This window comes from Paralichthys olivaceus, chromosome 2, assembly GCF_024713975.1.
Source record: "Paralichthys olivaceus isolate ysfri-2021 chromosome 2, ASM2471397v2, whole genome shotgun sequence".
NCBI classification, from domain to species: domain Eukaryota; kingdom Metazoa; phylum Chordata; class Actinopteri; order Pleuronectiformes; family Paralichthyidae; genus Paralichthys; species Paralichthys olivaceus.
Genome location: NC_091094.1, coordinates 6609231 through 6618805, shown reverse-complemented (window position 1 = coordinate 6618805; position 9575 = coordinate 6609231). Strand labels below are relative to the sequence as shown.

Sequence of the window (9575 nt, the reverse complement as noted above, 5' to 3'; positions counted from 1 at the left end):
ATTTATGCAGAATTTGCTGGTTCATGCGTCAGATGTGAAAAGTGCTCTTCTTGATCATGACTGTAAAGTGAATACCTTTGTTTTTGACTGTTTAAGAAGGAATTTGAACACATCAACTCTGGCTTATGTAAATTGCAGAGGGCACCATTAACCATTTTTTCAAAACAATTTGCAGATGAATCAATAGTTGTGACTCCATAGGAGGCCACTGTGTAATCTTCAAATCTTCCTCTCCACAGAGCAGATCATGTATTTGTGTGACAAACAGTACAAATTCTCACAGACACGGGCCTGAATGTGAAATACTGGTGTTTATTTGTTGGCACATTTATATTACAATCTTCAGTCTTCTCGCACTGGTTTAATTCCACAGTCCCAAATGACAAGAGAGGAAAAGAATATTCCAGTGACACATACTTCAGAGAAAACAATCACGAGTAACTTCGAGGCTGAGGTTGACAGCTACAAGTGCACGTGTTCATTTTCTTTTTCAATTGCAAAGTTTCTTGGGGGCAATTTTTTTTGGAAATCAATTTCTATAAGTCATTTAGCTGATTTTTACAATCCTCAGCTGTTTAGTGATGTGCTTTTTTATATGTTTTTGCTTTGGCCACAAGATGGGGCCAGTTAATGGACATGATGATACATATACTTCATCAGTGGATCCCATTGTTCTTTAACTAATAAATCCTCTGTTTTAACCAAGCTCGCAAGCTTCAACATCATAGAAAAGGGTAGAATTGTTTGCTCCATCTTAACTTTAACTATATGGAGACATTAACTTTTACGAACGCCCTCCTGAACTGCCTGAATTACTCCATTTGAGACGGAGCATGAGTTTTGAGTTGAAGGGGACTTGTTTAAAAAGTAAAGAAATTAAATTATTACTTAATCCTTATTGACCAAGAGCCAGAGTGCGTCCTCCGGCTTTAAGGATGCTGTGTTAGCTATATACAAGACATTAGCTTGTCAACAACACAACAGATTAAAGAAAAAGCAGAACAAAAATATGGATAAAGAACAAGTGGTCATTAATAATCAAGTCACTGGCTGTTACTTGTGGAAATCCTCCTCACATTCATTTTGCCAAGAATCTATCGCCCACATCAAACCACCGAGAGTGAATTCAATCATTAAGCCAATTACTGAGGGTTAAGTTTTGTTTCTCATGCCACAAACTGGTTTGTCCCCTTAAAGTCTAATTGCACATTGAGATGAAGACTAAAAGCGCTTATCAACACAAAAATCTCAAAGGAAGTGCAGAGTGGGGCATCGTAAAGCAGGACTTTGGCCGCCACACCTTTCTGACACACAGCAGTAAAACCAGCTCAAAGTCTCCCACTGTTGTGAAGGAGACTTTAGACGTCTTTCACCTTCACTGTCATTTAGGGGAAATAACTGTTTCATTCCTGGATTATCACAAGCCGATATGAGGAGTTAGTGTGAAGCTCAATTCGCTGGGGCGGGGAGGTCTCCTACGATGATGAAGTCACCACTGCTCTCGTAATGTCTTATCAGTCTCTTATCTAGTTTAGCATTAGTCCACTCACTTTCAGTTCTCCATGTTATTTCCCCACAAAGTCTTTTTTCATCAGTTCCTGAATCATGCTGCAGGGTTTTATGTCATATTCAGAGTTAAATGGGACCAAAACTACAATTCCCATGAATTTTAGCCATAAAACGGAGGAATTTTTTATTTATTTATTTTTTCCCCCCAACCTGCAAAGCCGAGTTGTATCTTTTACATGAACAGTGACTCACATACATACACTACTTGTATGGGTTGTTTTGGATCATTTCAATTCTCATTTTGCCTACAATTAAACAGATTACCGCAGTGGAGAACTGGGCAGCTTAGAAATCAAGATATTACCTTAAGGGGGTGGTGGAGACCAATATGGCCGTAAAAGGGGACTGAATATTGAACTTACGTTTAATAGGTGGACACAAACACGTCTCCAAATTAAGTTTCCCTGTAAATGTTGGGTTTAAAGCTTGTTTCAATATCCCTAAGTGGCCAAAAAATAAGTTGTTGCAGGTTTAAATATCTACATAAAATAACAGCATCATATTTGAGCTTTTAGGAAAGAAACTACTGAAAGAATCACTCTGAGGGAAATATACTGAAAATCAGTGGAACAGCTGTTTGTATAAAAAGACAGCAGGTGCTAAACTGAATAGAGGTTTAGAAACTTTGCTTTTTCCAAGCTTGTCCAAAGTTAAGGAAAAGAAAACCTAACATCTTGCCGTTAATTTGATTTGGTCTGAAGAATTTTTGAGAGTTTTTGATTAAAGGCTCTTTTCTCGCACCTACGATCTCAGCCACATTCCTCGCTCTTCTATCCTCAGATGTTCTCTTCGCTATCTCAAGAGAAAAGTCCAAACGGCTCCAGAACCGACAGCTAGAGCTCAATCAAATCTTCCAGCCTGGGTGACACGTAGCACTCACTGATGTGTAAGATGTGTTTAGTCATTTGTACTCTCACCTTTGATCTATACAGAAATAAACAATTTACAATAAAAACCTCTTACATGCTATCTACAGCGCCTCCAGTTTCACAGTATTGAGCCAGCTGCCTCGTGCCACAGAGGCCAAGTGACGCAGCTCAGTTAAAGAGACTTTTGCCAGACGTTAGAGAGGAGAAAAAAAAAGTATCCAAAAGCATTTTACATGTTAAAAACGAGGTCTCAAACTGTACAAGGCTTGTTGTTCTGCATCTTGCCAAAGACAGCATTTTAGATTCCATTACTTTCAATGTCAAGCAGGTGTTTTGAGTGTTTTTGGGGATGCAGATTAAATACTAAGGACAGAAGGGTAAAAAAAAAAAAAAAAAAAGACCATAATGAAATGTGCCCACTAAAGTCACCTGTGCTACGAACACAATGTAAACAAATGCTTTTAACCAAACTGAATGTGAGGAGTAAAATACGGAAATGGGTTTTAATAACTTAAGTGATATGTGCTGCATTTTGAAGTTACAAGTCCATAATTTTGAAATCTACTGCTTCTACCTTCTAAGTATGTGGAGGAAGACTTTGTAGTAAGTCACAAGAAAGCTTAAAAAAAAGAAGAAGAAAGAAACCAAAATGGGATTAAAAGGAGGTAAAGACACTGAGGAAAACGGTGGTTCATTTACATTGTATGTTGACATTCTTTCACTCTCTCCACAGTCTATAAGCTCTGTTTGAGAACGACACCTATAGTGCTTGGGTTGTTTCCCCAAATAAGAGCGAGCAAACTTGAAGTTGAAACACTACTGAGGGGCCGTATCCTTCTGATAAGAGAGACATCAACAACCACGATAAGTAGCAAAATGAAGAGACCTCATCCAAATAATCCAAAAGACTTTACCACAAATCTGTTGCACAGTCAGCATCAGGTCACTCGACTGAGCGTGACACAACATAACGGTGCTCATGCAAGACAAGTCACTTCCCACAGTTCTGTTCATTCAGACACAGAGAGCACTTCTTATCCTTACAACAGGGGAGGGACTACACTAATGGGCACATTCATTCACAGAGAAATAACCAAAGAAAAATGGAGGAGACATTAAAAAGACCACCAAAAGCCTTCAGCTCAAGCACTAAGTATACACTTTTACATTACAACAGTAAAAAGTAGTTCTTGCATTCAATAAACACCACGCTAAGGGTGCTTTAAGGAAAGAGAATGAAGGGAGCAAGAGGACATTTCATGCAGTTGTCAGTAAAAAGAAAAACAAAAGAGGGGGGGTCAAAAATTACATTTACAAAGTGTTTCAGACTTTTCACCCAACACTTGTCATCAAGTCTGTGCCACAGTTCTGGCACAAAGGAGTTGGCAAGGCAAACCATGTTATTGAGACAAGAAGAACAACAAGAAGAAGAAGAAGAAGAAGAGCAAGAAAAAGAAGAAAAGAAGAAGAAGAGCAAGAAGAAGAAGAGACACAAATAAGAGCGCAAGTGGTGGCGAAAGCTCAAAAGCTCCAGGGGGTGTCAGAGTTATGGTTTTAGTTATCTGATACCAGAGACGGAGCTCTGATTGATGCTGTAGGTAGGGGAGAGGTCCCCACCTATCGTGGTCACCAAAGGTGTTCCGTTACTGGTGAGGCAACTCTCCTGGAGAGCCTCAAAGTAGGTGGCCTGCACGGGCTTGTGACACCGCAACACTCGTATGGCTTCGTCTATTTTAAACCATTCCCTTTTTCTCCCTGTTGACAAAACAACAAACCATTGTGGAGCAAGTTAGGACATGAGGAGAAAAAGCATCATAATTATCTGCACTTAACGCAGCAGAGAAGTGAGAATCACAACGGCACAAACAAAGCTGGTGTTATGATCAGATCCAACAAACATACAATAAAATGCCTGAACTGGGATATCACTGAGGCGAGAAAAATAAAGCCATCACGAGACAGCCTGAGAACTTATATTAATAAAGCAAATAAGGAGATTTACCAATGTTGACAGAGTCCTCCCAGTCCTCCAGCACCTCTGTTACAACAAGAACGTAGACGTAGGTTCTGTGTTTCCTCTCTTGGTTCTGTGGGGGAAAATTCTCATATTTTTACTTCTAATTCGCAGAAACTGTGAGTGTTTACATGAAAAGACCAAAAATTTGTTAACAGCTCACCTCAAATACTCCAACTAAGCGACCTAAAGTCCCCTTCACACCGGCCTGTACAGACACAAAAAGAAAAGGAAATGTTAAAAAAGATGAAACACTAGATTTTTCTAAATACAAAGTTATGGGATTTAGCCCAATGTGGCTGATACAATAAAAGCCCTGTAGCGACAGAGCCAGAGTTGTTGATTTAACTTTATTCAAGGTATTACTGGCACTTGTTTGTGTTGCAGTGGATTACATTACATCATAAGACCGTTTTTATCCCCAGCAAATTCACCCCATCCAGTTTCTGGGAAGCTGCTGAATCCTCATAATAATGCACAAGTAAAAAAACAAAAAACACAAACTCTTTTACTCGACCGAAAAATGGAGGCTGTGTGCTGCATTTATTGATTCTTCATTCACTTTATTCATTTCACATTTCAGTGCAGTGACATTTAATTTAGCCAAAGGCAAGATGAAATTGGTTTGCATGGAAATATCTTCAAATGTCTACTTTTTAGACATTTGGTCAACACTGAAGACAAAAACAAAAATGTTGTGAATCCAAACACACTTGCAGGAGAAATTTAAGTCAAATAATCTTTGTAGTTCTTTATTATGCAGCTGTAAAACATTTGTCAACACAATTGTTCCGCTCTTGCTTATTGTCACACATCAACCACTCTTCTAAGAGATGCTTCCTGTACCAAGAGAGACCGGTCAGTGGTCAGTGGCCGATACAATTTCCACGAACATAAAACTGTCACACCTTTTCTTCAAAGCGGACACCATGAACACTTCTGTTCCCGTTACCTTTAAACAAACTAATAACAAGATCTTCACTCCCAGAGGAGAATAGTAGGTTAGATTTAGAAACAGAGCCACGACACTTGCTGATATCTTTGCAGCTTCTTCTTCAGGTTCCAGTTTCAGTCTATTAATAAATGTTGACTCCATGCACTGTACCACAGACTTAGTGTTGTACTCTTATGGCCTCCAGCTAAGATCATGTTAAAAAGAACAGGCTCACTTCTAGAAACCCCAAAGATGTGCCAAGGATTAAGTAATAGGGCAAACGTCAACCTGCATGTTTTTATGAGATGGAAAATGTCTCCCAGCTCAAGCATTCGTGTAACTGAAAACCAATGGTCATCGACTTGGAAAAAGATGTAGAGCAGTGAGGCTGAATTACAAGTTATGCAACGCTGTCCTGTGTCTTCACGGTGCAAGGCCGGGGGTGTATGACTACCAAGGATAAGCAGAGGTTGTGACTAACAAAGAAGCTCTGTAACTTTGGGCCTCCTCCAGATATCTGTGTTTTCACTGTCATCCTTGGCAAGACTCCAAACCAATAAGCATCAGCAATCAGTCACCACTCGTATGGTCATTAGAATGAGCTTGCGAGGATTAGGATATGTCCTGTTACACCACCGTCCAATAAGAGGCTTAGAAAGCCTCAGGACACGGTGATGCATCGAGGACCACTCAAAGTCGCCACAAAGTTTCTGATTGTGGTCTTTCAGCACTTTCCACAAACTTCAGTAGTGATGTGACATTGCTTTTGACCCTGTGAAAATGTGTTGGCAAGACACAGCATCCTGGGACCGCCAAAGAAACCACACTACAAGAGCCAGGATAAGAGATGATATCAGCGTCCATCATTGTGATGGATCGCACACAAGAGAAGAGGCTTTATATGGTCAGTGACCCGCCAAGGGCTGACAGCTGGGCGCAATTTAGTGTCTTCAGTGCCCTCTCGCCATTTTGATCAAAATGCCAGGGTGATAAACAGCATGGCCACTAAAGGGCCTCCTGATTTAAGGAAAAAAACATAGGCAGCATCAGCAGGATATTGATTTCCAATGAGCTTCAGAGCTGTTGACTAATTGCTACACTTCTCCTACACAGATAAAAATGTCCAGTTTGTCCTTCACGATGACGCAACAAGGCTGCTCTTGTAAAAATAGAAATATCTGAAAGGTATTAACAATGAAAGTTGATTGTTTTGCTTCATTTGATTCATCTGCACGACTGGATAGCGCTGCAGTGGCACCGCTGGGCAGCCAGTGTTCAATCTCAGTGTAACCTTATTTGACACCTAAACACTGCTTTGAAACATGATGCTATGATACAGCTTACATGTTGCTAGGCTCTCTCTCGTTCTGTCCGCACAAACAGGATGACTGCACTGACAAAATGGGCTTTGAGAGCAAGGTATTAGGGCCCAGCGTTAAATACGGATATGATTTAATAGAAATGAAATACAAAACATTCCATGAGCCTATGCTCAAACCAATTTGCCACACTGTGAATGGAAATCCTTTCTCAGAACAATTAACTCAGTCCAGAAAGGTATGTTTCACAAAATACAAGGGTCAAGTAAAGTTTATTAAGGCGGGCTTGGTAAAACAGACAATATGGCCCACAATAAAAACTCAAATAAGATATAATAATGAAAAAAGACAAAGAACTGACCTCTTCACACACTTCTCTGGCTGCAGCAACATTGGGCTCTTCCTCTGGCTCCATCCCCCCTCCAGGAACTATCCACTTGTCGGGATGTCGACTACTGCTCACCAGCAGCACCTGCAAAGCATCCAATGCAAGACAGTTCAGAGACCAACTCAATGTTTGTTGATGTGTGTTCATATTACACAAGTGCTGTTGCACGAGCGAGATATATTTAGCAATCTGTGTTGGTAATAAATGTAAGAAACAGCCCAACTTATGACACAACAGCTACCTGTCAACTACCCAAACGCTTGAAATGCTACACTGGAGACTGTCTCTGACTATCAGCTGGATACTGTGTGAACGCAGTTAAGTCGCTGTGTCATGCTTGTTTTCAGTGGCTCCGGTATGAATCACTGAATTTGTTCCCTTCCAGTTCACGGTGTCAGTCTGCTGTGGTAAATCTGAAGCTTGGCTGACTGTCAATCTGCTGGATTACAGTGTCTGGTGAAAAAAGAAAAAAAAAAGAAGTTTGGAGCTACGTGCTGGTCGTACTGATGTTTCCTGAGATCAACCCATGTGGTTCACAAGCCTTTCACCAGAATGTGGAATTAGTTTGTCTCATTTCGTCTCCACCCCGAGTCAAAGGAAAAAAAATGTTTCCACTACAAAGCCATCTTTGTGCTTGTTGTTGTTGACTGGACATCAGCTTCCCAAAACGCTCCTGATCTCAAATAACCCTTTGCAGGGGTAGATGCAGCGGCTTTGAGGGAGGAGAGCACGGAGGTAGCCGCTGTAGCTCATTAGCACAGATGTTAGCTAATGAAATGTGAACAAAACGTTTAGATGTTGACACTGAGCAAATATGACAAAGCTCACAAATATTAGTGTTGTGAATATAAAGTTATAAAGGATCCGTGACGGTGTTGCGAAGTAGCCGGGTATCACTACCAGGGTTAGTTGGCTAAAGCTAAAATGGCTAATAGCTACATGTCAGTGTTTGGCTAGCAGGACCAGTTGCATTAACACCATCACAGTTAGCATCAAGTCACTCAACGCGCCAAATAACCTCTGAGCACCGGCAGATAAATGTCTTTAACTGACACTTTATAAGTCTGGGTATTTATTACCATTAATCTAACCGCTCCAGGTACTACGATAAGCGCCCAGCACAGCCCGGACCAGGGGCTGCGGTCGCTGGCCGAGAGCCGGCTGCCCACGGCGGCTAGTTAGCAAGCTAATGCTAGCGATAGCATGCAGCTAGCGGGCTGGCTCGGCATGAGAAGAGGCGGCTGCTACCTGCAAGGCTAACGGGTCTTACATAACCGTGAGTACGAGGTGAAAACTACACATTTAATCCACAACACCAGAGGCTGAGGCGGCGTGTTGTGTTTCCAAGCCGAAACACACGCACCAGCCGCGGGGACGATTGATGTAACATACAGACAGGAGGCAGACACCCAGGCAGCTAGCGTTAGCGCGGCCCGCCCGAACGGAAGCATCCCCGGCCTCACCTCCTCCTCGCTCTCGCTCCTGAAGCACAGACAGGCGGCCCGCTTCTTGTAGCCGTCCCCGTCGTACGTCCGGGTTTGGTTCGACTTGAGCTTCATCATCTCGAGGGCAGCGGAGTTCAGAAGTACGGCAGAGTTAACCACGTTAAGAGACGACGGCCGCAGACGCGCAGTCCTCCTCCGGGGAACCTCGGCGTTTCACTTAAAAGAAATAACTTCTTCTTCGCTTCATTTTCACAAACCTGGGCACAGCTACGGCACGGTCGCCATTACAAGGAGCCGCTACGCCCACGACGTATTTTAACCTCTAACGGCTCGTGGAGCGTAAGAAAATCACTCATCGGGCGTTGGTGAATTCGGAGCGCGGATCTGGGGGTGAAACCACGCAACACCACGCTGTGTCTGGAGGGAAACCCGCACTTTAGTGCTCCAACTCGCCCGCTGCGACCACTTGTTAGAGACTTTTGCTAATACGAGCGTGCTCCGGCTGACGATGGAGGATTGAAATGTTACGTTATCCACGTAGTGTGCGGTCAGAAATAGCAGAATTGTGCGCAGGGGGTTGGATTATGATTTTCAGCACCGCAGGTAATGGACAGCGACAGAGTCATCCTCAAAACTGATGTAATACATTTAAAGTTTCCAACAGGTTCAAACTGAATAAACTGATCAATCGATTAGAGCAAAGGTTCGATTATCAGTAAACCATTGTCACTGTTTCATTCTTTTTTATGCATGAATGGATATCAGTCATTTGCTGTTTCATTTTCTGAAAAGTGAGAATTTTCATACACTACTTGTTTCGGTTGTTTTGCACTGATGAATGCAAAAAGAACTATCGATCATGTATTGATTCTATAGCCCGATATTGACAGTTAATAGTCTCTTCAATTATCATAGTGTTTGCTACAATTACACAGCAGACACTGATTAACACAGTGGAGAATTTAACATTTAACAGGTGGACACAAACTGTCTACGAATTAATGATGTTGGATTTGTGGCCAAAAAACAAGTTGTTG

General features: G+C 41.9%; 1 protein-coding gene across 1 annotated transcript; it reads right to left on the bottom strand.

Annotated features, from left to right (window-relative positions):
• Positions 1 to 292: 292 nt before the first annotated feature.
• Positions 293 to 9083, bottom strand: nudt3b (nudix (nucleoside diphosphate linked moiety X)-type motif 3b). The gene is made up of 5 exons (XM_020096693.2): positions 8557 to 9083; positions 7067 to 7177; positions 4616 to 4660; positions 4441 to 4525; positions 293 to 4193 (listed from the first exon to the last, which is right to left on the bottom strand). The coding sequence occupies exons 1-5, from the start codon at positions 8653 to 8655 to the stop codon at positions 3997 to 3999; spliced, it is 537 nt and encodes a 178-aa protein (XP_019952252.1). The 5' UTR covers positions 8656 to 9083; the 3' UTR covers positions 293 to 3996.
• Between the last annotated feature and the right edge of the window lie 492 nt (positions 9084 to 9575).